The sequence below is a fragment of the Harpia harpyja genome, chromosome 21 (genome assembly GCF_026419915.1).
Source record: "Harpia harpyja isolate bHarHar1 chromosome 21, bHarHar1 primary haplotype, whole genome shotgun sequence".
Taxonomy (NCBI): Eukaryota; Metazoa; Chordata; class Aves; order Accipitriformes; family Accipitridae; genus Harpia; species Harpia harpyja.
The window spans coordinates 4,766,378-4,792,874 of record NC_068960.1 but is presented as its reverse complement, the minus strand read 5'-3'; the positions used below and the strand labels follow the sequence as shown (position 1 = coordinate 4,792,874).

Below are 26,497 nucleotides of genomic sequence, written 5' to 3'. Positions count from 1 at the left end.
GCCCAGCAGGAGGTTGTCCTGTATCTGTTGCATACCTGCTGAATTGACCCCTTACTTCTCCTGGGAAGTGAGATAAGTGGTTGAGTGCTCTCAAACAGTTATCTCTATCCAGGAACTCAGCCCTCCTTTTTATTTTTTTTTTTTCTCCTCCTCCCTCCTGGTTTCTGCCTATACTTCCATAGCTGGCAAAAGCTTGCAGTTGTGGGAAGACCTCCTTGTAAATCAACCTATGTGCAGGCCTGACAGCAAGCTGTTGCAGACTTTGGGCTCCAGGCATTGTTTAATATCTTAATGCCTTCTCCTGCTGTGTGGTATTGAGAATAAGGCCAATTTGGCTGTAATTACAAAGTAAGCTATGAGATTTGCAGTGACTGCTGGCACATTATAGCTGTGATATGGACAATAAGGGAGATGATGCCTTTTTAGGACAAAGGGTCAAGTTTATAATCTTGATTTTTTGGGGGGGTGGGGCTGAGTGGGTTATGCTATAAGAAAAATGTTCTTAATATTGAGAGAGTATATGTGCAATAGAGAATATTCTAGTGTTTTCAAATACTCATCCCTGACCTTCTGTGGTGCTGAGGTATTTCACCTCTGTAAGCCTGGGGTATGTATCACTGCTAAAATGTTAATGAGAATAAAGCTTGCTCCTAAGCCAGGGTAGTAAATGATTGTTGTCTGTTCTACTCTTAAGCAGGCATGGATGAAAAGCCAACGATTGCATTTGCCACAATACCTACAGCCAGCCGTGTTATTCAGACAGTCGCCAGTCAAATGGCACAGGGTGTTCCAGGACAGACAGTCACGATCCTTCAGCAGGCAGCTCCAGTGACCATTGGACAGCATCAGCTCCCTGTGCGGGCAGTCACTCAGAACGGGAAGCATGCCATCCCCACCAACAGCATCACTGGCAGCGCTTATGGTAGGCTTTGTTTCCATTGCTTTCTGGTTTTTTGATTGCTCTCTGAGCTTAGCAGTTAGGTTGTAAAGCTGTAAGGGTTTTCTCTTCTTAGTATATATCAAGTTATTCCATGTGTCCAATTCAAAGGTATTCCAGTTCTTCAGCTTCTGAGGCTGTGTATGTCAGTGGTAGATATCCTTCTGTCCACCTTCCCTAGTGGAAAAGTTTTGCTATCTAGCATTGCTTCTGAAAAGTCCAGTGTCTTTCCTTTGTCCTTGGCTGTGCATTTATTTCTACTTACACTCTCTACCTTTTGAGGGTTACTTGTTGAAAGCGTTAGTGATTCTTCTGTAGAGCCTGTTTTCATTTGTTTTCTTCTGACAAACAGGCTTTGCTTTCAGCATGCCAAATAATAAAATTTCCATGGTGCTTTTTAGATCTTGTGAAATATGACTCCATAGAGTATTAAGAAAATAACATGCTTTCCCATCTTAAGGTCTTAGAGCCTGAAAGAAGTAAGATCTATTCCATCAGGTGAATGAATGTAGGACTTTTTTATATACAAGATGTGTTCTAGTTATCTGTCAAGCCTGATCTTTAAAATCCCATACTAGCTATGTCTTGGCAGCCTCCTCTTATTGCTTGCTCAGCACTTTAGGTTTTGTTCAATTAAGGGTGATGACTGGGGATGGTAATATCCAGGTTTCTTACAGCCCTTTTAATGAGATACTAAGCACCTCTGCTGTCCCAGGCTGGTGCTTATGGGGAGTTTGAAATGAAGGGCACTGGTGGGATTTTGATGGCTTTCATGAAGGTAGGAATGTTTCTACAGAATTTTCTGCCACATCTATTCTCAGTATCACCTGGCTTGCACTTGAATTGCAGGAATCTTATTGGAGCAATGAAAAAACGATAGTGATAAGGTTTTTATGCAACTGGGCTATTAAAATATTAAATAGATCAGATAGGTGGAGTTGCTGCTACCCAGCAGTAGTGTTTGTCTAATGTAGAATCAGACAAGTTTTTTTATTTAACACCTTTATGTTAAAATATTCTAATCTCACCAAAATTTTTCTAGCGCTCTCATCACACTGGAAAGTATTCCAGTTGCCTCATGGGTTTTTGTAAGTGGTAGTGAATTTTCTGCTTCACGAAACAGAGTCTGAGTCTCTTGACTCTTGCCTGTATGAAGTTGATTTCTCTTCAACTGCATGGTTTAGGTTCTCTAAGTTGCTGAACTGTAATTGGTGACTGCCCTCATCCTTACCCTATGGTTTTTCCTTCATCCTCTTGATACTCTACAGCCTCCTTCCCATGCCTTGGTAGAAGTTGCTGGGCTTTGAGGGCCTTTGTTCTGTTTGCTTTGTTTATTTATCCTAGGGCTCCTTTTTTGATGCACTTAGCAGTGAACACACCACTAATGTTCTGTCATTCCATCCTTTGCAAATCAGTCTGGAGGGCAGAGGATGTTCTGTCTCCTGAGTCCCCTTTGGCTGCCTCTCCGATTGATGCAGAGTCCAAAAGCTGCATGTGTTTTGTTTTCCAAGCAGTGTTGTGTGCCAAAGCCAGTGTGTAAGCACATTCTCTGTCTGGAACTAGGAACTGTAGACATTTTTACAGAGGGTTGCTACTTAAATCATCTTTTTTTCTCACCACTTTTATTAATGGGAGTGTGAGATCTTTTGTCAGTACTGGAATACAAGATTGGGAGCCAGAAATTCCTACGCTCTGATCCCAGTTCTGACGGGAACGCGTTTGGTTGTCTGGGGTAAGCTGTCTCCTGCCCCTTTTACAATTGAGATGTTAGTATACTCAATATTTGGATTCTAATCTAGTTTCCCAAGAGACTGGCTGTTCTTACTGTGCAAGCAGGGCTAAAGGGAGCCCTCTAAATTGAAGGCACAGGACACAGATGTCGTTGCTTGCAGGAAGTTCTGATTGTAGGTGGCCAGAAAACATACCTTTCAAAGAGGACGTGTGTTGTAATTTTAACAGGGGATTGATCCTCTGCTTCTGAGATGAATGCTTAGCTGGCAATGCCTTGTTTGACAACAGATAGGAAGAAGGAAGTTCTGTGAAAGGGGTTATTACCAGTTTGGTAAACTTGCACAAAGCTGAGATACTGGGTGGAGAGGGAGAGGCAAGGCTAGCAAGCCTTTCAAAATGGACTTGAAAACAACACTTGAATATGTGCCAGCTATTGCATTTGACTGTGGTGTTTTGTTTTCTTGCTTTCTGGAATAGCAAACACTTGTGCTACTTTATCACATTAATTCTCTTTCTCTCTCTTGTCCTACTTCCCAGCTCTTACAAATCCATTGCAGCTTCTTGCAGCCCAGGCCAGCTCATCCACTCCTGTTGTAGTCAGCCGGGTATGTGAGACAGGGACCGAAGAGACAGCAGCAGCCTCTTCCAATGAGCCTGAAGTCAAAAGACCCCGGATAGAAGAGTCCAGCGGAGCAGTCCCAGCCCAAACTGGAGTCATCACGTCTACAATGCCACAAGGACAGGCAACCAGTGAATGAAGAACCGGTGGGAGGAGCTGGAGTGATGCGGGGTGGGCATGGGATGGCAGGAGCCCTAAAGCAGCTTTCAAAGAAAACAAATCACAACTGTAACAGCTCAAAACATAGCAGATAAAGAGCTCTTTTTAAAGTCAGATTTTTAAATGGGAGGACAACAGCTGTTAGAATCACAAGGTGCCAAAAAGAATGGAAAACCCCTCCCAAGAACCCATATCTGGAAGTCTGTTCTGTCTTTACCTATGGGATATTTTTTCCTTTTTGTTTTTTTTTAAAAAGATTCAAAAAAAATACAGACAACTGATTGTATGACTGCTGGGATATTTTTAACTGTCTTTTCCCCTTTTGGCTCCAAGGGGATGGAATTTGCAGTTCAGCATCTAAAGGAATGTAACACAAATACAGTCTGCTCCCTGGAAAGAAAACTCCTCATTTTCTATGCCTTAATACTGTGCTTCTCAGAGCTTTGAACCATAGGACCATTTTTAAAAGGCCACCTAAGGCAATCAGATGCTGAAAGATGGGTGCAGTATCTCACAACAACATTAAAGAAACATGGTACCAAGCTTAAAGAAAAAGGCAAATGATTTTGTTTTTTAGAACAGAAAAATTCTGAATATGAACGAATGTTTATTTATGTGGGGATTCAGGAGGAAGAGTTACAGGGCTCAGCCACCTGGATTTCCAGATGCAATTTCTCTCCGTTCCCTCTGAGGGAGAATAAGATGACAGAGGAACTGTATTAATTTGGTTCCTGTAAAGATATTAAAAACAAAGGGTTTTGTACCTTCAATGATTTCTTACAATTATTCATCACTTGCTCTGGACAACAGCCAAAGTACCTTGATGACTGAGGATCACATGGGGAAGGGTGTCTCCAAAAGGTTCTGTGTGCATTTGATCACATCCTGTGCTGGAGCACCAGGTTTTGTTCAAAATAGCACTGTAGGCGAAGACATTGCCACTGTCTCTGAACTTGAGAAAATACTGGTTGGTCTTCTGCACTAAAACAGTCTGCTTTCACCTCCTGCTGGTAGCATGGTCCTCAGCTAGATGGATGATGGTCAGGAGGCCAGGGCTGGGTAGGAGTCTGTCACTGACCCTCTGCCATGGCTAACAGCAAAGCTCCTGCATTATTCTTCTGAGAGGGAAGTTGAGAGCTGGGGTGAGAGGCAGCAGAGTTCATACAGTGTTTATTACAAATTCTGTAAGGGTGTAAGAGACCAAGGCAAAAGAGGCCTATTGTTTTCCATGTGGCAGAAATCACTGGATGTCTTAAACAGGTTTTTCCAAAAGGAATTTGGAGGTTTCCTTTCATTGCCTGGCTCCCTCTCCCATCTCTCCTCCCTTGAGGACCATTTGGGTTGGCCAGTAGGAGGAGGCTTTTACTCAAACTGTATTCCATGCTCTCTTCGTGTAGTACAAGTACGTCTTACAAGTAAAGCAGACTTGAGTCACTTCAGCCATGTGGAACAGTGGGTGCATGTGATGCCCTGTGACTGGCAAAGAAATCAACCCCTGCGTAGCCTCCAACTAACCCCTTTGGTTTTATGCCTGTTTGCAATCCCCTTGGCTAATGTGTCTTCTGGCAGCACAGCAGAGATCTTATAAATTAGAAAATGGCTTTGGTAATGGCAAAAGAGACTTAAGAGGGATGGGATATGCCTTTGGTAGGTTATCCCCCTATCTGTACTGATTTATTGTCATGTTGCTGTCTCGTACAGTCTGACAATGCTATTGCAGAGCAGAGAGGCAAGCCCACTGCATAAACATGTTGCAAAAAGATTTCCCCAGTGTGCAGTAAATGATACTGTCAGTATGTCCACGGGGATTAGGGGGCAAGACACAACCGTTCAATGTCTGCTGGAATCTGGGGAGGGGGAGGAAATCCGCAAGGTAACAGCTGGCATCATTTGTTCCCTTCTAGGTTTCCTTTCTCTTTGCCAAATCCTATTCAATAGCCAAGTCCCACCGCTTGAACAAAACCCAGCCATGTTTTATTCTCAAGCCAATTGTTTTGTGAGAAATACTTCTGAAAGAAGGAAAGAATTTCTTGGTCTCGTGATCTGCAGTTACTTTCTGCAGTTAGAGACACACAAAATATTCAGGACAGTTCATTTATCTACAGCTAGGCTTTCATAATTTGGGTGTGTGCCTTTAGTGACAAGTTTTTAGTACTTTGAAATGATTTTGTGAAGGAGGATTGTTACAGGCCACAAAGTAATTGAAGCAGGCCGGCCTCCAGCTGTCACTTTTCCTGCTAGGAAGGCTAGGTGTGGCATAGCGGAAAAGCACACAGATTAGCTCTGTTTTCTGTAGCCTTTTCAAAGCCAGAAATCAATGTAATGGACTTCAAGGAAGAACGCACAAGTGAGAGTGCAGCATAGTTTATCTGTGATTAATCATTACTTTCAGATGACTGCTGGTTTAGATACAGGCATGCCTCAAACAGCCCTGAGGCTAGGGAGCTTTCCTGAAGCGGAGGAGCCTTTAGGTTTCCAGTACTTTGGGTGAGTCAGCGCAAGATGAGCGACCAACAGAATACTGTTCAGGATGTAAGGCTGCCAAAGTTTCGTGGATTTTTCTTTACTGCTTCTTTTCTCTTGGAAAGTCTAAACAGCTAGGCCCTAAGCTTCTGTAAACTAGTCCAGCACCATAGAAATACATCAGCTGAATGACAGTGTTTTCATACACCAGGTGCTGCTTTCTAGATACCTCTTGAAAGTCCTTCCTCAGGTTGCAGGTATAGATCTGCCTTGTATGTATTTGGAACAGAATAACACTTTCTCACTCTTCTGTTTGTGGCTTACAATGCCTGCTGGTTAAAATGTGAGTTGAGGACAAGCAAATATCTTTGATCTGTTCACCCATTCTGCTTGAAGTGTCTGGAGCTTGTCAGTTCATCCTATCAGAGGATTTTTGCTTTGTCTGCTGCATCTCCCTTGCTACTGTAGGAAGCAGCCATGCCACTTGAAATTTTTTTTTTTGTAGGTTTGCCTATGTGTTGCCTATATTGTTGCCTGATACAAGGTAAAATAACAGTCCTTACTAAATCCCGTTGAGAGCTGTGGAAAAAATGTAGTCCTCATCTGGAACACATGAGATGGTGACATCTTGTTTCAGGCCTCCAGATTAATTCTTTCAACACACTGCTCTGTCTGGAAGACAGCACCACTCTTTACATATCATTCCTGATTCCCCAGGCTTTCAGTTTTGAGCATTGCAGAGGAATGAAAATTAACGTGAGGGTAGAATTAAGTCTTCAACTATAAAGAAAATGTTTACCTTAATGGTTATACGCAGTACTCGGATTATTTTAAGTTAATAGTCTAACTTGTTTTTATTGTGTAAAAAGTTGCATCTCATGTCCTCAATTAATTATATTAACTGAGGGAGGTTTGAGGGGAAGAGGAGTAGGAGGCTTCACTGCATCTTCTGCTGTCTGTATAACAAAGGTCAAGGCATGTTGAATATTTAACCTGCTATAACTTAGACTTTAAAACCGAGTTGTTAATGTGTGAATTCACTTTTCACCATTCCCTATTGTTCTTTGGGTTTTTTTTTTTTTTACCTTGGGCAATGACAAAGACTAACTTTACTTTGATTGTGGTCAGTTTATAGCAATTTTTGCCTCCATTTGTAAAAGCTGAATGCAGTTGTTCTTGGTTCTATTGCACTGGAATTCCTTAGTTATTGTTTTGTCTTGACCTTGGCTCTTGTGATACAGGAAGCTTTTTACAGTGAGATCAATTTAATCTGACTTAGTGATAACACAACGCAGTGCTGAGCACAAAATTGAAGTTCATGATTAGCTCATATATTCTTTTCAACTCCTTTTTCTTCCCATATTCCTCCCTCCCCCATACCATTAACACTGTCCCCTGTAGCATATCTAGTCATTTTTATCCACTGGCAGGAACAGCACCTTGCGTTAAGCTCTGCCCAAGGACTCAAGGATGAAAATACCTGTGGGATACATGGTGTTCCAGAGCAGGTTGAGAGGTCAATTTGGTCACCCTGTATTTAATTTTCATGCTGTGTTTTAGACATGTTACTCTTGGGCACAGCTTGTTCAGGAGTGTGTTTTCAGAGACATGTTAAAGCTTCGTAAGAGGTAAGAAATAGTTAAATAACAGCTGAAGCCTTTACAGTGCTTTTGCAATCAATGTCACAGTCTGGCTTCAGGTTTTGGGGGAGTAAACTTGGTTTGCATGTTTTAGACATCTGTCTTGTGTACTGACTTAGAACTGTCATTCAGAGTTAACTTCTGCATTTTTTCCCCTTTTTCAGTAGGGACATGCCAGCAGTAAAATAAAAATTGAAGCACAGAAGGTTAGGGACCTATATCTAAGCAAGTGAGAGCATCTGACCTGAACTTTCATACAGTGTGGTGTGGGACACTTTTCACTGACCACTGGGGATGTTAAATTGGTGTTGGAACTTTTCATCTCTGACAAGGGGGTTTCCCAGTGAGGTATTTGGTATCACTCTGATGCATGCTAGCATGTAAATGAATGTCAGAATGTAGGGTGAAAGGAGAAACATTTTTCTGCTTTACCTAGGTTTGGGGATCTTGGATGACAAGGATTTAATCTAGCAATAGTTCTGTACCTTTCCATAGAGGATCAAATGCTGTTTCTTCAAGCTTATTGCATCTAAGGATTAAATTCCAACTGGTTGGTTGTTCCATCCTTGCTTCTGACGTTTAAACTATGACTTATAAATTATAGTTTATGACTGTGATAAACAGAGATCACATAGAACTGCAGTATTAGGGAAGATCAAATGTCTTTTTGTTGTCTCTGCCTTTGGCCACTTGTAGCTGTGTAGAAATATAGAATAACTTGGGTTTGGTAGAAACCTTTGGAGGTCTCTGCTATAAGCTCCTGTTGAGAGCAGGTCCAGCTAGATCACGTTGCTGTGACATTGTCCAGCTGAGGTTTGAATGTCTCCAGAGGTAGAGGTTCCATGACTCTGGTCCCTGTTCTACTCTGACCACCCATGAGGTGTAAACTTTTTCTCGGCTATCTGAGAAGAATTTCCCGTGCAGCAGCATGTGTTCTTTGTCTCTTGTCCTATCACATTGCACCTCTGAGAAGAGCCTAGCTCTGCCTTCTCTGCATCTTCCAAATAGGTATTTGAAGACACCAGTAAGATTTTCCCCATTTGCTTCCTTTTCTTAAGGCTGAACCAACCTGGTTGTCTCCGTCTCTCTTACATCACGTGCTCAAGCCCCCGGGGCATCAGGTTGAATAGCTGCAGAAGGTCCCTGTCTGTCTTGTACTGGGGAGCCCAAAACTGGGCACAGTACTGCAGATCTGATCTGAGAAATGCTAGGTGGAATGGAAGAAGAATCACTTGCCTCGGCCTGCTAGCTACACTTTTGCGAGTACAGCCCAGTACCTCTTTCGTCTGTTGCTGGAAGACAAGTGTAAGAAACAAGAGTTGCAGAGTGAACTGGAAATATTCTGGATTGCATTTGTACATATGCAACCATCTTGTCCCTCTCTTCCAAGGAAGAGTGCCAGCTTGGGTCTTGGAGCTTTTTGAACAGGAGGCAGCACTGAAGGATCCTGATGACTTTTAAAAATATCTGTGCTTTACCTTATCAAATGGTAGTTTCAATCCAATGTGGAACTTGCCTTGAGTTTCTACCCTGATGCAAAATCTTCCAGGTTTTTCAGTTCTGCTGCTAATAAGATGGACTAGGGCATTAAGAATGAACCTCTAAAGGAACATGAACCTCTAAAGGAACATGAGTGGCTTCATAATTTTGCCTTTGCTGCACACTGAGCTTTTGAGTTTGCAGATGCCATCCTGCAGCAAATGATTTGTCTTCCCTTGCCAGCTGGTCTCTCGGGCAGCTCCTGTTTCTGCTCCCCATCACAGTTTTTCCCCTCTATTTGTAGTTGTTTCTGTCAACTCCAGAGTCCTTTAATCCAGCTCCTAATTTAATGCCATTGCTTGAAGGTCTGCATCTGGTGAAAATCCGTGTATTAGGTCGCAATTATACAACAGATTGTTCAGTCATGTAACTCTTCTGTTTCCTTCTGGGTGAAAAATTATGCCAAAGCTGCTACTACTATAGCATACACTACTGTTGTAAAGTGTAGCTTACAATGGAGCCAGCTGTGCTGCAGAAAACAGTTACACTACAAGGTCATCTGGATTGCTGGAACTGATGGGATTGGGAAGTGATACCTCCTTGCATTTTGATCTGCACCTGATAAAAATGTAGCTGTGACTTCATGCTGGAGCCCCTCTCTCTGGCTGCCTAGCGGCTGTTTGGCTGTGATGAGTTAGATCAGCATCTCTCTCTGCTAGGTGGGTTATTTACAGGACAATGCCTGTGTTTGTGTACACGTGTGTGGATATATGCATATATAATAATCAGCAGTGGAAAATACCTAGCTGTGATGGTGGGCTTTCTCTGTTAGGATGTCTTTCATGGGGCAGTAATACAGCAGTGAGCATTTTACTTTGGCCTGAGCAAGACATGTTGAAAAATACTTGGTTTTGTTGGAGCACTATATTTAAATTCCAAATTTTTAATCAACTTTTAACCTTTGTATTTATATGTTCAGAAAATTCTTTTGATACCTTTTCAATTTACCAACACTGAATTAAAATCCTTCAGAATGTATGGCTGGTCCTCTCCTTACGTGTCACTTTAATTTTCAGAGCCTGAGGGTAGTTGTGCCAAGTCTACCCCTTCGCTCTCAAGATAGAAAAAAAACATTGACAATTCATGGGTGGCAGCTAAGGAAGAAACCCTTTAAATATTTTTTTCAGAGAATATTAAATTAGATCTGTGTAAACATAAAATTTATATTTATTAATGTGTGTGTGGGTGAGTGTGTGTGTCAATATAGATATATAAATGGTCCATGACTATTTCTTTCCCTTAAATGGTACTTTACACAGACTTTTATACAGTATGTTGGTAAATTCCTGCACCAGGCACTGATTCTAAAAGAATGATGTACCTATTTTTGTAACAAATGTGAGCAGCCAGTAGAAGCAGCTTTACTTCAGTGATTGCTTTCATTCCTCTCGCAGAGCAGAAGAGATGACTTGGTACTTGCATCTTCCTTGTGTAGGAGCCTTGCTTCTGGCTTTGTCATGCTTTTAGCAACCCCAGTCCTTGCTGCTCTTTTGGCAAAAAAAAAAATCCCCCAAATGGCACTAATGAAAGCTGGACTCCTTTCTTGTCTCGAATTATCTCTAGATGCGGTATTGGGGAGTTCTTTACAGATTCTGCTCTGTAAGTAATGGGACCTTATTTCTAACGGTGGAAATTAATGGGAGGGTCCATGAGGGTTCTGTAAGGTTGAGGAATTCCTCCCTGTCTGTTTGTCAGGTGGCTAAGCTAACACTGAGGCACTATGAAGTAGTTTCTCTTGCTCTGTGGTGAGATTATTCTCCTTTTATGATGCTTCTAATTTTTCATGGGACGTGAGGTGTGTGTGTATATCCCCTTAAAAACAAATGCATGAGAGTTTTTCTAGTGTTCCCATTCACAGGGAGTAAATTTTACCTAACTGGCCAAATTTCAGTCATAGTTTAACTCCACAAGGATCACTAAATTCACAGAAGTGTGTGTTTTGACCCACTTGGGCCTTTTGAGAATTATTCTTAGAAGCAGGTGAGATACTTGGCTTACTAATCCTAATTGCTCTTCCAGAAATAGAAATTCCTTTCTCTGTAAGGACCTGAGTGAACGCTTCACCACAGTGCTTACTGTCTGGTGATCGGGCTTTGATACTTAAGGGAGGACAGGATTGGTGGTAAGAATAGTAACCAGAATAGGAGCAGTGAAAGGAAACAGCTTTCCTCCTCAGCAGAAAACAGCCCATGTGAAAACCAGACTTCCCCTAGTATTGCGTTACTGCTTAGTGTCTACCACTGAGTTAAGCAATGCACCTTTGCTGTGATTTAGACCTTTCAGCCCTGCTTCTGCCCCACCTCGGTTTCACTTAAAGCAGTCTGAAACAGAGCCTTCCTTAAAGTGAACAGCAGCATTGGGGAGAAATGTCTGTTCGCTGAAGACAAATGAGATTTAAATGGAGCAGAAAAAGCGAGATTTCCTTCTGTTTCACTGCCTTGCTGCTAAAAGTCTGGTGCAGAACATCCTAATGTTCTGCTGATTTATATGCCACTCTTTGGAGGTGGACGGGCTGCTAAGTAGGCAAGTTGGCTCTGTAGCAAATTAATTACTGTAAACCTAAACTGGCTTTATCTCTCTCCACCACCACCACCACCACCCCCCGCCAAATGGGCTTGAAGTAGAAGGAATCAGAGTATTGTTTGTAAGATCTTTTTGCTTTAATGGGAAAGAAAATGGAGAAGGGGGGGGACCTCACAAAAAAAAAAAAAACTCATTCAAATATACTGCTACAGAAAATGGAATGGCTTTAAAATACAAAAATCTTACAAGACTGTATATTGTCTTGGGTTCTGGACATGCCATTTGTACTGCAATGAGACTGGCCTTGTCCAGCCTGCCAGCCAGCCTCTGTGTAGCCAAAAAGAGCATTTAAGAGTCTGTAGCTATCCAAAGGACTGTTATCCAAAGGACTGTTAAAAGCTGTTTAGAGATAAATCAGAAGATGTATGTGAGCAATGGATGGTAAAGCTGGAAATTCAGATCCAACTCTGAATATTTACTTTAAAAAAAAAAAATCAGAAAAATCTGAATCTCCCCCTGTTCTGCAGATCTGCATTCCCACTGAGTCCTTAGGGGAAGGCTGCAGTGAGACGAGGACCTGAAATACTTCACTGGCTTGACAGAAGTGTTTTGCGATGGAGATCTGGGGGAGCCTTACCCCTTTCACCTAGATTTGGCACTTAATTTAAAGATGGGAATGGATGGGGTAACTAAAGCCATGCTTGCGTTTCAGTTCCTTGTGTTGCCTGTACAAGACACCTCCAGCCAGATGTTTTGGGGTTTGTGGGGTTTTTTTTACAGCTGATATCAAAAGTATTTTTTGTGACTTGTTTTTGTTATCAGTGCTTTTTAAAAAGCAGGTGTGTATCCCATGGGGGAAGAAAGCTCCATCTGGGGCAATGGATGTGAAGTTCATCTTTATCTGGCCATGTTGCAGCACTGCTCCTGTGAGATGCTTAACTGCACAGGCAGACTGTGGCACCCACGAGGGGTGGGAGAGTGTCCTGGTCGTGCTGAGGAGGCTGCTGCTCACCAGGGGAGACGGCAAATATGAGCATCCGAGGAGCAGGACCTGCATTTCCACATCAAATGGGATACAGTGGTTTTGGTTTTTTTAATATGGAGCCATACATTTTTTAAGTAATTTGAGATCTGAATGTGATTTCTAATGTATCAAGAACGTTAATATTTTAAAGCTATAACAAAGTTTTAAATTTCTACTATTTTTTTTTTTCATTTATTTTAACTGTTCTGTTCTGTTACCTTAATTTGATGTATGTGGTTGGGGAATGTTGCTTCTCCTCTTAGCATTTGTTTCTATAACCAGAAATAAAATTATATATGAAAGAGAAAATTCCCTGAAATTGCTTGCTGCTTTTGAGTGACAGACTTGCATCCTTCCAGTGTAGTACCGTAGGGGAGTTAAGATTCCTGCAGCAGTTTGTGTTGTACAGTCTACCCCTTCTTACAATGTGAGGGGACAGACTGTTTTAGTTTTTTCCTTTTATTCTTTTCATTAGATGCTGTAGGAGGGACGTATATGTCTGGACACCTTGCACTGTTTTAGAGTTAACAGATACCCTACTTTTGATCCTGTGTCAGTTATTTGGGAAGCTGTTAACTCGCAGCAGAGTGAACATCTGTATGTGTGTGTGTTTGAGAGCTGTAATGCTTCCCCTGGGGATTATAAACATTCCTCCAGCTCTAGCTTTCATTTTGTCATGAAGTGAAACATTGTTATTTTGAAAGATAAACTATTTCACTGTACTTCCTTGTAACTTATAATAATTGTTTCATTTAAGCATATGAGGTCAGACAATAGTTCTTTTCCACCTACCTTATAGTTAAGTTTTTCCTCCCTCCTAACGGAGCTACAGTTTAAGTTCAGGGTTTATTTTGACTAAGCAAAGTCATTCTGAGCTTCAAAATTGAATAGGAATGTATTTTAAGACCTCAGTTGATATAAAGTAGCTGTATTTGACTAATGTTTGGGTTGGGTTTTGTTTTTGTTTTTTTAATAAATTGTGCACAGTGTAGCAAAGATACTCAGCCAGAGCCAGTTTTTGGCACCTTTTAAAATTTTTGTTATCTTTGTGCTCCCCACGTGCATCAGGGATGTTTTCTGATGCAGCCGGCTGAGAAGGTGTGCAGGGAAAAATGGGAATGCTCATGCTTGCCTGCCTCTGCATGTCAGCCTGGTGCCTGCAGTAGCTCTGGCTGTTAATGGCTGGGGTGACGGATGCTGCAGCATCTTTGGAGGGGCAGAAGGGACCTGATGCTCTGCTGGCTAATTGCCAAGGCATGCTGTTAATGAACTGTAATGCCAGGGGGGTGTAGAGCAGGGAAGTACCAAAGGGCAAGGAGCCAAGCTTCCTCCTGTGACATCTTCTCCTCCCTGCAGGGTGATGCACAGCATGGCAGCCAGAGCTTCGGCCTTATTAGCAGTCAGGAGGAGAGAGATGTTTCTAATGGAGAAATGTTAATACCTTTTTAACCTTTTTGGAAGCTCTGCAGACCACCTGCTGAGGAGCTATTTTAAACACCTCTTGCCCTTTTTGGAAAGCATCGGTTTTTTGAATGGGTTGCCAGAAAGGCTAATAAGGCATCTTTACCATCACGCTCTTGAGACCCCAAACTCTGCCGTGTCTCTGCCATGCAGTGCTGCTCCCCAGAGGTCTGAGTCCCGAGAGCTGCTCTCCTTCATGCCATGCTGATACCGAAAAGCCGGTCGAAGAAACTCTCTACGACTCGTTTTGGAGTTTTAGAAAGCAGGCATTCTTTATTGCAGCGCTAGATGCACAGGGGATAGTTCCACCTAGTGTGCATAACATAGCTGTAGCACAAACAGGTTATATAGAGAAACTAATTGCATATTAATCAGACTAGTATACATATACATAAAAATGATTGCAACTGATTATCATAGTACTGCCTACATCCGATCATGCGCAGTGAAGGATCCATTTGAGTCGAAGGGCTGCTTTTGCGACCACTGACCCATTTGAAGTTCTTGTTGGCTGTCCTTGAGGTCTTTATTCTTGTCTTTGTTCTTTGATCTTGAAGCTTAACACAGTTTCAATCATACGTGGTCACTTTCAATGTTGTTCTCATCTAGCGTACAGGAACATCTAGTCATAAGAGCAAAGAACTGTAAAACTTATGAATAATTACTAGTTAATCACTTGACTACACTTTTGTAATTATCTCCCCGGTTACCCTTTGTCTGTTGTTCCAACCGTAACGTTAATATATGATCATTTATCAAATCTCCCTTAGACAGTCATCTAGCAGCAAACCAGTCTTCATAGCAGGTAGAAAATATCGAAACCATGAAAGTTAGAACAAACCACACGAAAAGTATGGACACACGCTATCAGTGCGGGATATCCCCCCTCCCTCCTCTCCGCCGGCGGGACCCGGCCCCGCCGGAACTTCCCCGCCAAGCGGAACCTTCGCGCAGCGGCAGCCGCGTTCCCCCCGGAGCTGGCCAGCCCGGACCGCCCGCCTCTGAAGGGGGGCCGCTTTGGCCGCGTACCGAGGCGGCGGGGGAGCTTTGGAGCATCGGGCATGTTCACGGCGGCGGCCGAGAGTTTCCTCAAGCAGGCGAGGTACCCGCGGTGGCGGGGCTGAGGTACCGGGGGAGGGCGGGCCGGGGTCCCGCCGGAGGTGCGGGGCCTGGGGCCGGGGCTGAGGGGGGAGCCGGGCCCCGGCGCTGCCTCACCGTGGCGGGGGGGTGTGGGGGGTGTGGGGGGGGTCCGCTCCTCCAGCCCCGGGCTCCCGAGGAGGGCCAGGAACCGGCCGCGGCCGGGGTCCCGACGGCCGCTGCCCCGCCAGGGAGATCCAGGAGGAGGAACTGCAGAGATTCGCCTCCCGCGTCGCCGCCGTCCTGCAGGGCCCGGAGCTGGGCCCCGAGGCCGCGGACTGCCTCCAGAGGCTGCACCTCGCCGTCGCCGCCACCAAGTACCCCCGCAAGTGAGTGGCCTTGTGTCTCTCCGTCGTTCGCAAGAAGCAAAGCGTTATTTTCTTGACAAAAAAAAAAAAAAAAAAAAGGCGGGGGGGTGGCTTAGTGCTTTAAAGAAAGCACTCTGTTTTGAAAACACCGAGCTCGATATAAGCGTAAAGGGTTTTTTTCCCTGTTGTTAAGCAGAAGGTGCTTACTTCCTTTTGCAGTGAGAGTAACAAGCGTTTGTGTCTCTGAGCGCTCTTTCAAGCTGCGCTAAAGAACAAAATTCAGAAGGGAAGATGATAAGATGGCATTAGGCAGGGTCACTGTTAAGGGAGATCATCCCAAGAGCAAGAATATGCAGGAAATAAACGTCTGAATCTTTCCTTGCCTTGCAGTGATGCTTTACTGTGACTCTTGCAGGCTCGATGGCAAGTTTGTGGAACTGTTGCAGACAGTGCTGTGTTCGTCCAAGTGCCCTGAGCAGATTCAGGTGTTATGTGCAGCCATCCTGAGAGAGATGTCACCTTGCAATGATCTGATCCTCTCCTGTGATGAGATTCAAGATACAAAGCTCTTGAGCCTGGTATCCTCCGTTCTTTTGGCTCAGGTAAATGACCTTTCAAGTCAGAAATCTTCTTTTGTCACTATGGATTTGCTCTCTGATTGTTCCCTGTTTGCTGAGCTTAAGGACAGTGAAAATCAGTTGAAAGCATCTAGGAAAAAGTAGAAGCATTTCTGCGTTCATTTAAGGAACCTAATTATTCTGCTTTGTGTAGGAAAAAACAGCAACTTTTTTTGTGTTCAGTATTTGATAACAAAGACTGCTTAAAATTGTGACGTATAGAGACTGAGGACCTCAAGCAGACTTGTAACTAACTGGAAGCAAAAAGGAACACTTTGGTGCTAGCTGCTGTAATAGACTTCAGGTCAGGGCTGCTTGAACCTGTAGAGCAAAACATCTGAGAGTGAATTTATTACTACTACTTTTTCTTTTTACTACTGGTACCGGCTTTCATGTTCAAATGTAAAAAAAAAAAAAATATACGTAGAACCTATAAACGACATAGGGCTATAAATGTGGATGGCACTTCAAAGATCTAGATTCTCCATGGAGAAGAAAACATGAGGACCCTCCTGTTTTGAGTGCTGCTTGCATTGACTGCCCTCTGGGGAATAAGCTGGAAACTTTTTTATCTTCTTCTACTTCTTCTTTTACTATTATTGCGCCTATTAAAGATAAAATATTTTTCTGAAACTTCTCATTCTGAGTTTCACTGTGTGCTTCGAAATGCCTCCTCCATTTCTGATCACTCCTCTGACTCTTACTTAGCTAGAGGAAATGAAAACATAGAAACAGAAAACAGTGATGTATTACTTATGTGCTGCCTTACAAAGCACCTCTCTCCCATATCCAGCCTTGAGAGTGTCCTGCAGTTCTACAGTGTAAAAACATACCCTGTGTGTTAATTTTTGTTAGATTACAACTAAAACCATGAAGAGGTTTTCATCTATTTTTGATGTTACTAAAACTTACTATATTTTAGCCATTTCAGTATCACTTCTCTAACATGGGGTGCAGTGAGCAGCGGCCTCACTCGTGAAAATGGCCACACTTCAGCAGAGCCTTTAAAAACATCTTCTGCATGTTTTCATTTGTCACTGCTTTGGGTGGAAACCATCCTCCTTCTCTTTGTCCCCCTGCCCCCCTTGGGTCTGCAAAGCTGATGTTCTTTTAGTAAAGCTTTTGGCTTTCCAGAAAACACAGCCTCTGGTGTTGCACTAGGAGCTGGAAACCTGCCATTGATTTGAGCTCAGTCAGGTTTTCCTCTGAGCAATAAGACATGCGTCAGCAACACACATAAGTAGCCCCATCATTTGCAGTGGACTGCAGCAGTGTATCTGCGGGAGGAGTGGGTTTGTCTCTTCCATTTTCCTTCACTGCATAGATCCCCATCCCTGAACCTTAAAACTTCCTTGTCTGTGTGTTGCTTTGGTTGATTTATTCACGTCTATTCATGAGAGAAGCACAGAAATGAGCCCTTGTCATGGGTGAGGTTCCCCCATGAAATTCCTCACTGGAAGCTCACCTGCGGTTTCCTATTCCTTCTAGTGATCTGGTACAAATCTGACTATTAGGTGAGGAGCGTCAGAGATTGGTGTTTGTTCACTGCCTTCAGCAGCCAGCTGTCCGAGACCCTGAGCAGCAGAGAAGGTTTACTTTTTGTTGGCATGATGACATTCATGGAGAAAGAAAACCTGTCAGAAGTCTGGGTCCGCCTGTCATCTTTAACAAAGTTGTCTTGGGCAGAAGGGTTTGACGGCATCTCAGACCCACAGCTATAACAGCCTCCAAAAGAGGAAGCTGCTTTATTTTCCACATTGTGAGAATATGGACTAACCAGAGAGTCCTAGGACATGTTAAAACAGTCCATTTTCTGTTCGTAAATTTCTAATTTAACAGTTGAACTCACAAACTGACCGCATGGGGAGTAGTTAGTGCTAGTACTCTCTGCTCTAGAGTTGATGGATCACAGTGTTTAATTTGAAGACATCCGTTGCAGTTGTTAATTTCCACTTCAGGTGATGGTTGTCCACAAACCTGTTGTTCCATCAAAGTACCCTCCCCTCCTGGGATCTGTGAATTCACATTGCAGGAGAGCTCTGTAAAAAGTGGTGAAATAGCCTGTGCTGTGAGTTCTTTTTATGTTTGACATTGATATTAATGCCTGATGGAAGAATTTGAATGGTATTGGTCTCTAGCACTAGTAGAAGATTATCTGCCTGGCTTTACCTGTGCTTTATTTTTAAGGGAAATAAGAAGGCTGAAGTGTCTGCTGTGGGGCAGCGTATTGTAAAAGTCCTCGAAAGAAGGCTGCCTGAGGGTCAGAGTGCTCGGTACCTTCTTCCTGTCCTGTCAAATGTCATCAGTCTTTCACCAGAATCTCTAACTGAAGGTAAATGTACAGGAAGGCCTGAGATTACCATCTGGCTGTGATCTGTGTAGTGATCAGAAGGCTCTCTGAAGGCTTTGGCTAGGAGTAAGACTGGAAACTGCTGTTAAAAGTGACATCTCTGTCACAGGGAAAGTGAACTAACTGGGCGAGATGTATTCCACCACTCAAAAATGGGACTGGGCCTTCAGCTGCTTTGGCCCCTTCTGGGTGCCAAAGCCTCTGTTCTCTACGGATTTCTAGCACAGTAACATGTTCCCTAGCTAAGGTCTCCAGGTGCAGTAGGGGTGTGAAGTTGTAGCTATCCTGAAGAGCATCAAGCAAAGTGAGAGACAGAAACAGAGATGTGCCTGTGTATCTGTGCAAGAGAGCAGCAAAAACAACTAGGGGTACTCTTCATAGGAGAGGCAGGACTGTATGGGTAGTGGTGAGCGATATGCCCTGGTGAGTAAACCGAAGGAGAGCATTCCAGGCTTGAAACGGTGAGAAGCTGTGTTGTGAGCAAGAGTCTGTTTCTGGGAGTTTCCTGTGAGGTTTGCGCACGTCGTGCAGTATGCAGGAGAAGCTTTGGGGAGGACGCTGGGCCGGGGTGTATGGGCTGGCTGAGCAGGCAGGACTGCTGCCTTAGCTTCTGCGTGTTCTTTGTGAGGCATTTGTGCCTTTCTCTGCAGAGCTGAAGCCAGCCGCCGCCTGAATAGATTTGACAGTATCTTTGCACCTTCCTCCTAATAGCAGCTGTGGATGGAGACAAAGGAGCAAGTACCTCTTGACTGATCCGGTATCAGAAGTCCTTGATTCCAGCACTCACTCCCTGACTTTTTGTCTGAGGAAGCAGGCAAAACAATAATGAGACTGACCCAGTGGCTAGGAGTGAGAAAAGGACACAGAGCTCTGAAATGAGTGTGAGCGATCCTGGACTCTGAAGTAGTATGAGGAGGAGTATAGGGCATCCACCCTGGGGTACCAGTTTCTTTACTGATTGCTGGATCAGAGAGACAGTGATCTAAGCTGGAGGAAAAGCACAGCAATTGAGGGGTAGCAGGGGTATGTTGCAGAGGCTGCTTCTCTGCCCGACTTAGCAATGACCCCGTGACTTTTCTTGTACAGAGCAGACCAATGTAGTCAGTAAAAAGATGGCCGACTGGCTGAGGTATGCGAGTATTCATCAAGGAGTCGCTCAACCCTCTGGAGGCTTCTTCTCCAATCCCAGAACCAGACAGGTAAGTGCTGACTTGCCATGGTCATCTCACAGGGGCATTTGTTAGTTACCTGCTGTTTCAGGTTCCCAGAATCAGCTGCTTTTGGGAAATGGTAACCTAGAAGTGCTGCTGTTCTTTGTCACTTTTTGTGGGGTAAGTGGTCAAGACGCATAGGAAAGCGAAGTAGGGGGATTTATAGGTCTAGGATTTAGGAGTTCTGCTGTAGAGCCAGAGCTTTGATGCTTGAAGTAGTTTTGAGGGGAGAGTCTTTCAGTGACCATGTACCTCAGAGTAAAAGTTGATTGCTAATGAGGCCTGTGTCAGAGAGTGGGAAAGTTTGGAGTGTTTCAGCTAGGGAAAAGGATCCAACACAGTTGGCTTTTCTCTCTCTGGATAACTGCTCCCCTGCAGGCCCCATAGTGCATATAAATGAGGGCTACTTGTCTCCGTGGGCTCAGTGGAGTTTTCCCTGCCTTCTCACTTAGCCTCTCTCTGGGGATCTGACCTGCTGCATCTTTTCTCGCAGCCTGGTCCTGTCACAGAGGTGGATGGTGCCATTGCCACAGACTTCTTCACGGTGCTCTCAGTGGGTCAGTACTACACACAGGACCAGTGGCTCAATGTGCAAGCCTTCTCCATGCTGAGAAATTGGCTGCTGTGCTATGGGGGCAAGACTCCTAATTCAGGTACGAACTGAAGGGCTGCAGGCCAATGTGGGTTGCACCCCCAAGAGGGCGTGTGCTCTGAGATGATTAGGTGGCTGTACCAGCAACCCAGCAAGTGGCAGGAATGTGGGCAAGAGTTTAGAGCTCCTGGACTAGGAGCAGAGAAACTTTGGGAAGGAATATCACAAAACCTCCTGACTGATCCTTGCTGACCCTTCTACGAGGAATTATTCGTTCAGTGAGTCCCCTGGTTTCAGGCAAAACCCCACGGGTCCCTGAGAAAAAAGGCCTGGGTGGTGGGAGACAGCATCTCCTTAGTGTTCTTGTAACACTCCCTTCTTCCCCAGCCTCCTTTTCTTTGTAGTTCACCTGGGGACAGACAGCTCCCTTGCTCTTGCTGGGCAGCTGTGTGGGTTACATTGCCCATGACGTGAGCTGATACGTGGTAACCTTTATTCTGTAGAAGACAAATCAGGAATGGACAGGTCTGTTATGTCCATGGTCTCAACTATGTCCACATCTAGTCGCCTGCTTCCCCCAAAGGAGCGTCTGCGGGAGAAAGCCTTTGAGTACTGCCAGCGGCTTATTGAGCAGAGCAACCGCCGTGAGTCTTGCCATGATCCCTCCTTGGAGTTCTCTTGGTAGTGTTGAAAATGTTTCTGATTCACTGCCTCTTTGGGCTGGGATCTCACTCCCTAGAGTCCGCAGTCAGGCTCTAGGCATGGGACCTGTTGCAGCTCCTGGTGCAAGTCATTGACCAGCCCTGCACTGGGGTGTTGGGAGGGATTTGGAGGCAATGGCCATGTTCTGCCTCCTACCCTTCATTTGCAGGGGGAGCTGTGGAACTTGGTTCTTGTTAGCCTAGAATCGGGATCAGTATGTGTTCCCACCTGTCCTGAAATCTGAGTTAGTGCTCAAACTGACCACCTAGTGTTCCTGTTTGGACTCAGAGTTTAACGTGGACTCCTTTCTCTGGCAGGACCCCTGAAGAAAGATGATGGAGACCTGCAGAAAGCTGTAAGTACACAGAGGTGGGGCTGAAGCTCTGGGGCTTGTGGCTTTGCCCACTCTGATCTGGCTCTCTGCTCTCCTGCAGTGTCTTATTGAGGCGGTGACAATCATGGACATCATCTGCAAACAGGACTCCTCCTATGTGTACCGCGCAGTCTCCTTCCTGAAAATCCTGCACGGCAGAATCTGTGGGGATGCCACTTACGCCAGGGCACTACTGCCCATTGCCCAGTTCTTCCTGAACCACAGTGAGTCATCAGCTCTCACCCCCTCCTCCACGATCCGGTCTTGCATACTCAGCACAGCCTTTTGTCCTGGCAGTTTGCTGGCTGCCAGAGTTGGTAATTCAGCCTTGGCTGTACTCTGGGATGGATGATCCCACTCCAGGAGACCCAGGAACTGGGGTGTCCTGTGCTCCTTAGGAAAACGTAACTCGGATTTAGCTTAGCCCCTGGAGCCCGTGTTGGCAGGGCTGCCAGGTGGGCTGTGCTCAGCAACGTGCTGTGTCCTCCCAGGCAAAATGGCAGCTGTGGACTCTGATGCAATCTACAAACACTTATTCACTGATATCCCGGCTCAGCTCTTCCACAACCCATCACTGGCCTTCGAATTTGTCCAGTTCTGCAAAGACAACAGCCAGCTCTTCACCGAGACCTCCAGCATATTCAGGCAGAGCTTCCCAAATCTCTTCAAGGTACAACTTGCTGGAGCAGCACAGGAGAGAGCCTGCTGCACGTTATTTTCTGTGCCCCAGAACTTTCTGTTCGCACCCCAGAGCCCTCCGTGTGCCTCCGTGGCAGTGCTAGGAAGAGCACAGGCAAGAAGGACTGTTATAAAAGCAAGTGTGGGTTTGAAGAGGGAAGAAGGTTCTGGGTGTGATTAGCACTGCCAGTAGAGGAGAGTCTGCGTTAGTATTACTGCCAGTGGGTTGGGAAGCGCAGTGGACACAGTTAGGATACAGCACTTGGCTTCTGGAAAACTTTAATAAGCTGCAGCTTGGCAGCCACTGAACCAGCTGCCAGATGCCTGTGTTGAGCTTCCAGCAGCCTCCCAGGTTTTGACTAAACCCTCAGACTTCTCTGGTTTTGCTTTTCAGAAGTGACTTTCCCTTCCTTGTCCCTTTTGGTCACAGTGTGAGAATCGTCTGGGTGTGTGATGGAGTAGCAGGGATAGTGCAGCAGTTTGTGCTTGTTCCTTGCAGTTCCTGGCATGGAACAGCCCACCCCTTATCTCTGAGTTTGTGGACCTTCTCCCATTTCTGCTGGATGCAGGCACAGCCATTGAGATCTTCCATTTGCTGCTTGACCTGCCCTGTTTGACAGCAGCTCTGGACATCCAGCTGAGGTAATGCTACGTTCCCTTCCTGTCGCTTGCTAATCAAGGTCTTGACATTGACCATAGCCTAGTACATGCTTCTCTGAGCCTCAGCTGCCCTCTGGCTGCTGCTGTCACAGAACAAGAGGCATCTGCTACAGCTGGGTTAACACAAAGCTGCACAGATGTCAGCCTGGTTTTCCTAGTCGTGTGCTGTGCATAGGAAGAGAAGGTGACCAGCTCTTACACTTCAGTACTGGACTGTCTTTGGGGCTCAGGGAGCTGTTGTCATTCCCCTCTCCATACCCAGCTCCAAATGGTTGCCACATGTGGAGTGTCTGCCGTGAGCCACCACCTCAACACAGAGGTGTGGGCTACCTGGTCTTCCCTCCCTGCTCTTACCCTTCTTTTCTGGCTTTGTTCTCCTGGAGGCATACAGAGGTTTCTTCCTGAGGTCATTAGGAACTGTGAGTCCCCAGCAAGATGGGATAGGACTGGGACTGGCTCTCACTGCTGTACTTCTGCTCTTCCTTGTGTTCCCTGACATTAGCAGCTCTTTCTGGAGTGCTTAGAAAAGGGAATCATCCTAGAGGCAAGATGGTGGGCTTTGATGGCTGAGGGATACAGAGCGCCATTTTCCCCTTTCCCAGGAGTGATAGAGAAGCAATTCTGGAACTATTGGCTGAGCCCCGGTGGGGTCTAAGCTCATCATTTTCTGTCATCCTGGTTCTCTGGCTTCCAGAGGGCCTGGATTAGACCAAGTTGCTGTCTCTGTTTCAGTGGAAAGGGAGTTATTCCATTGTTCAAGATTCCAGCTATGGCCTGGCCCATTCTCATAACGCAGCACATTCTGTGTGTGTCTTCTGCTAGGTCAGGTGCTCTTCCTACCTCTGAGAGGGCTGCCATCGACCCAGCTGTGAAGCCGGCCACCTGTCTGGAAGCCTTTCGCCATCCCCTCTACAAGAGCATGTTCCAGTATCTCCTCCGCACCAAGTCTGCTCCCGAGGATGCCCCAGAGAGGTAGGAGGCTGCTGTAGGAGGCTGCCATGAGGGTTTGATTCAGCCATCCAGCTCTGGGAGGCAGCACTGGGTTTACTGGGAAAGGCATAGCTGCTTTCAGCTGGGGTGAGGTGGATTTGATCTCCCCTGTGTTAGCTTTGGCAAGCACTCAAAGGCTGTGTAGGGGTACAGGGAAGGGCAGCCAGGAGAGTAGCTGGGAACAAGCCTTCAACAGTAACTCTTCTGTTGCCCACAGGCTGATTCCACTTCGGCAGCTGCTGGGATCCCTGGCCAGCAGCCCAAGAGTCGTGCAATGTGCAGAGACTGTCCCTGTCTTACTGGAGCTCTTTTTCAGGGAGGTGGCAGAGGTAGGCCCTCCTAGGGGAATTTGGCTCCCAGTCGTGCCGCGGGGATCTCTTGTTATGTGAAGAGCAGTTGTAGAAGCAAAATTGTTAAGACGCTGCAGCTTCAACAGAGGGGTGCATGAGGGAAGGGTGGGATGGTCTAATACTGGCATGAAGCAGCACTGAGCTAGCTACTTCATCTGGAGAAGCAGAAAAGTTCCATGGAGCAGTATCAGGCTCCACACTGTTCTCTCAGCCAGCTATAATGGAGGTGGGCAAGAGCAGAATGACTGCCTGATACCTGCTTTGTGCACTGCTGCCCTCCTGCTAGATCAGGCTGTTTCTGTGCCACCTGTCTTATCTGGCTGGTTAGTTTGGGTTTTGGCTTCTGGAATTCACTGGTATTGCTGAAACAAGGGCTGTTTTCCAGTTTGCAGATGGGCCGCTGATAAACCAGCTGGTGGTGCTGCTGCTGCATAGGAGTGACCAGCTTTATGAGATCCCAGCATTTAAAGATGATGTGTACAGGTGAGATGGGACAGGAGGCCCAGCCAAGCTCCCAGCCCTTCTGCTGGCTGCAGCCTGGCATCCCAGGGCAGCCCAGGAGCCTTTTCAGTTGTGCCCCAGTCCCTGCTGTGACACATCTTTGGAGGGTACAAAATGGGGACTGCACCTTCAGCCCTGCTGGAAACATCCTGAGTGTACAGCCACTTTGCCAGTGGCTGGGTGCTGCCAGCACCTCCTCGGTTTGGTGATGACCGCCTTGCCCGTGGTCTGAGCTCTGCCCATCTCTCTCCTCCAGGGTGTTGAGCTCGCAGCTGGTGATGCTCTGCAAGCTGCGCCCTGCACTCGTCGTGGAACTGTCCACGGAGATTCTGGAGTTCTCAGGAACAGTCAGCAACATCCAGAACAAGGAGGCTATCTTCACCCACATGGTAAGCAGGGCCTTCCTGCTTCTGCCACAGGTTGTTCCAACTGCGGTGCAGTCTGTTGGTCACTTTCCCTTTCCTCCTCTCCTCTGTCCTAGCATTAGCTAATCTGATTTGCTATTCTCTAAAAATCATTCGATTCCCTTTCCTTCTGCTTGCTCTGAGCACATCTGCCTTTGCTTCAGGTCTGGGCTATTGGAGAGTACATGTCTGTGTCCTATGACAAGCGCTGCACTGTGGAGCAAATCAACCGGTTCTTTGAGACTCTAGAGGCCGTGCTATTTGAAATCACCCAGCTCCGACCACTGGCCAGCACCCCCAGCTACGCACCTCGTGCCATCAGTGTCCTTATGGCCACCTTGACCAAGTTGGCAGCTCGCAGTCAGGACTTGATCCCCAGGTGAGGAGGGATGGCAGGGAAGGGCAAAGGGCTGAAACATGCAGATCTCATGGGTCCAAACACAGATGTTCGCGAGTGCTAAATAATCAAGCTTGGCAGCTGATGGAACCTGAAACTGAAACAGGACAGAGGAAGCAAGCTGTGGAGGAGCACAGTTTGGGGAAGTGGGATTCATCTGCTGACTAACGCTCTGCATCAGGAGGAGGGGTTGGGGTATCATCTGGTGTTCACCTGCAGCAAAATCTTTTGGAGTACACAGGCTTAAGTAGTGACCTTGCTGGGTGCAAAGGTCCTGTCAGCTGATGTCCGTGTCCTTCTCTCCTGCAGAGTGTCCATGTTCCTGTCCAAGATGAGGACATTTGTGCAGAGCCCTGCTGTCACCTCTGTTTACTGCGAGGAGGACCTTGAGGCGATCCTTATCCGCGCAACTGAGCTCATGAACCTACTGAAAATGCCAAGTGTGGCACAGTTTGTGTTCACGCCCCCTGTAGACGTGGCCAGTACACGGTTTCAGAGAGAGGTGAATGACTCCCTCCCTTTTGCCCTGAGGATAGTCACCCGTCTCCTAGAGCCAACACCTGGCTTCATGCCAGGGTGAGGGCATGAGGTATCTGAGAGGCTCCAGCCTCTGTTGTAACTCATCGGACACTGCTGACACTCAAGGCCAAGGCCCTGCTCTGAACTGGAAATGAGGAACAAATGATTGTGAATGAGACAGAAAACAGGAATAAGTAGAACTGAGGCTGCTCTTCTGGTCTGAGGCTGTTTGTATTTCCGTCTCCTAACCTTGTTTTTTCTCTCCCTGGCCGGTATGGATTGAAAATCCCAGTGGATTTGTGTGAATGTGGCAGGAGAGTGAATGCATGCATTAATACCCTTCCAGCACACCGTGCCCCTTTGGAGATGTACTTCTTCTTCCCTCCCCTCCTCTGACTTTTTTCTCCCTCCCCTTTGCCCTCGCTACACCCTGGCTATGCATTTGGTTCTTTTATTGCCTCTCCGCTTGCAGCAGATCAGCCAAGCAAAGGCCTGTGCAAGATGGAGAAAGCAGAAGTGACTCCATTAAGTCTGCTGCCAGCCCTTGCTGCTTTTCTGTCTTACCATCAGAGTGAACGTGTCAAGATCCAAGAGACAGCTACCAGACAGGAG

At 45.8% G+C, this 26,497-nt stretch overlaps 2 protein-coding genes across 4 annotated transcripts in view; both read left to right on the top strand.

Moving 5' to 3' along the window:
• FOXK1 (forkhead box K1) overlaps positions 1–12,954 on the top strand; it is a 57,988-nt gene extending 45,034 nt beyond the window's left edge. Inside the window, exons 8-9 of one of the 2 annotated variants that reach the window (XM_052772485.1) lie at positions 695–922; positions 3,206–12,954. In XM_052772485.1, the coding sequence (XP_052628445.1) occupies positions 695–922; positions 3,206–3,426 (449 nt within the window). In that variant the 3' untranslated portion in view covers positions 3,427–12,954. The remainder of the gene's footprint in view (positions 1–694; positions 923–3,205) is intronic. The other variant, XM_052772487.1, reaches the window with a different exon arrangement.
• A 2,139-nt stretch (positions 12,955–15,093) lies between these two features.
• Positions 15,094–26,089, top strand: AP5Z1 (adaptor related protein complex 5 subunit zeta 1). 2 transcript variants are annotated; one of them, XM_052772768.1, is made up of 17 exons: positions 15,104–15,198; positions 15,425–15,562; positions 15,957–16,143; positions 18,346–18,490; positions 19,595–19,707; positions 20,213–20,372; positions 20,815–20,955; positions 21,331–21,368; positions 21,448–21,610; positions 21,878–22,056; positions 22,564–22,706; positions 23,547–23,696; positions 23,932–24,043; positions 24,450–24,547; positions 24,822–24,954; positions 25,134–25,348; positions 25,676–26,089. In XM_052772768.1, the coding sequence occupies exons 1-17, from the start codon at positions 15,158–15,160 to the stop codon at positions 25,944–25,946; spliced, it is 2,427 nt and encodes an 808-aa protein (XP_052628728.1). In that variant the 5' UTR covers positions 15,104–15,157; the 3' UTR covers positions 25,947–26,089. The 2 variants fall into 2 exon arrangements, with proteins under 2 accessions (XP_052628729.1, XP_052628728.1); XM_052772769.1 differs by lacking the exon at positions 15,425–15,562 and having other exon boundaries at positions 15,094–15,198.
• The last annotated feature ends 408 nt before the right edge of the window (positions 26,090–26,497 follow it).

What these genes read in the sequence shown, in the direction of transcription:
- AP5Z1 (XM_052772768.1), top strand. Translation starts at nt 15,158, where the DNA reads ATGTTCACGGCGGCGGCCGAGAGTTTCCTCAAGCAGGCGAG. An exon ending in ACCAGAATCTCTAACTGAAG is followed by an intron (nt 18,491 to 19,594) that starts GTAAATGTACAG and finishes TTTCTTGTACAG; the next exon opens with AGCAGACCAATGTAGTCAGT. An exon ending in CCAATCCCAGAACCAGACAG is followed by an intron (nt 19,708 to 20,212) that starts GTAAGTGCTGAC and finishes CTTTTCTCGCAG; the next exon opens with CCTGGTCCTGTCACAGAGGT.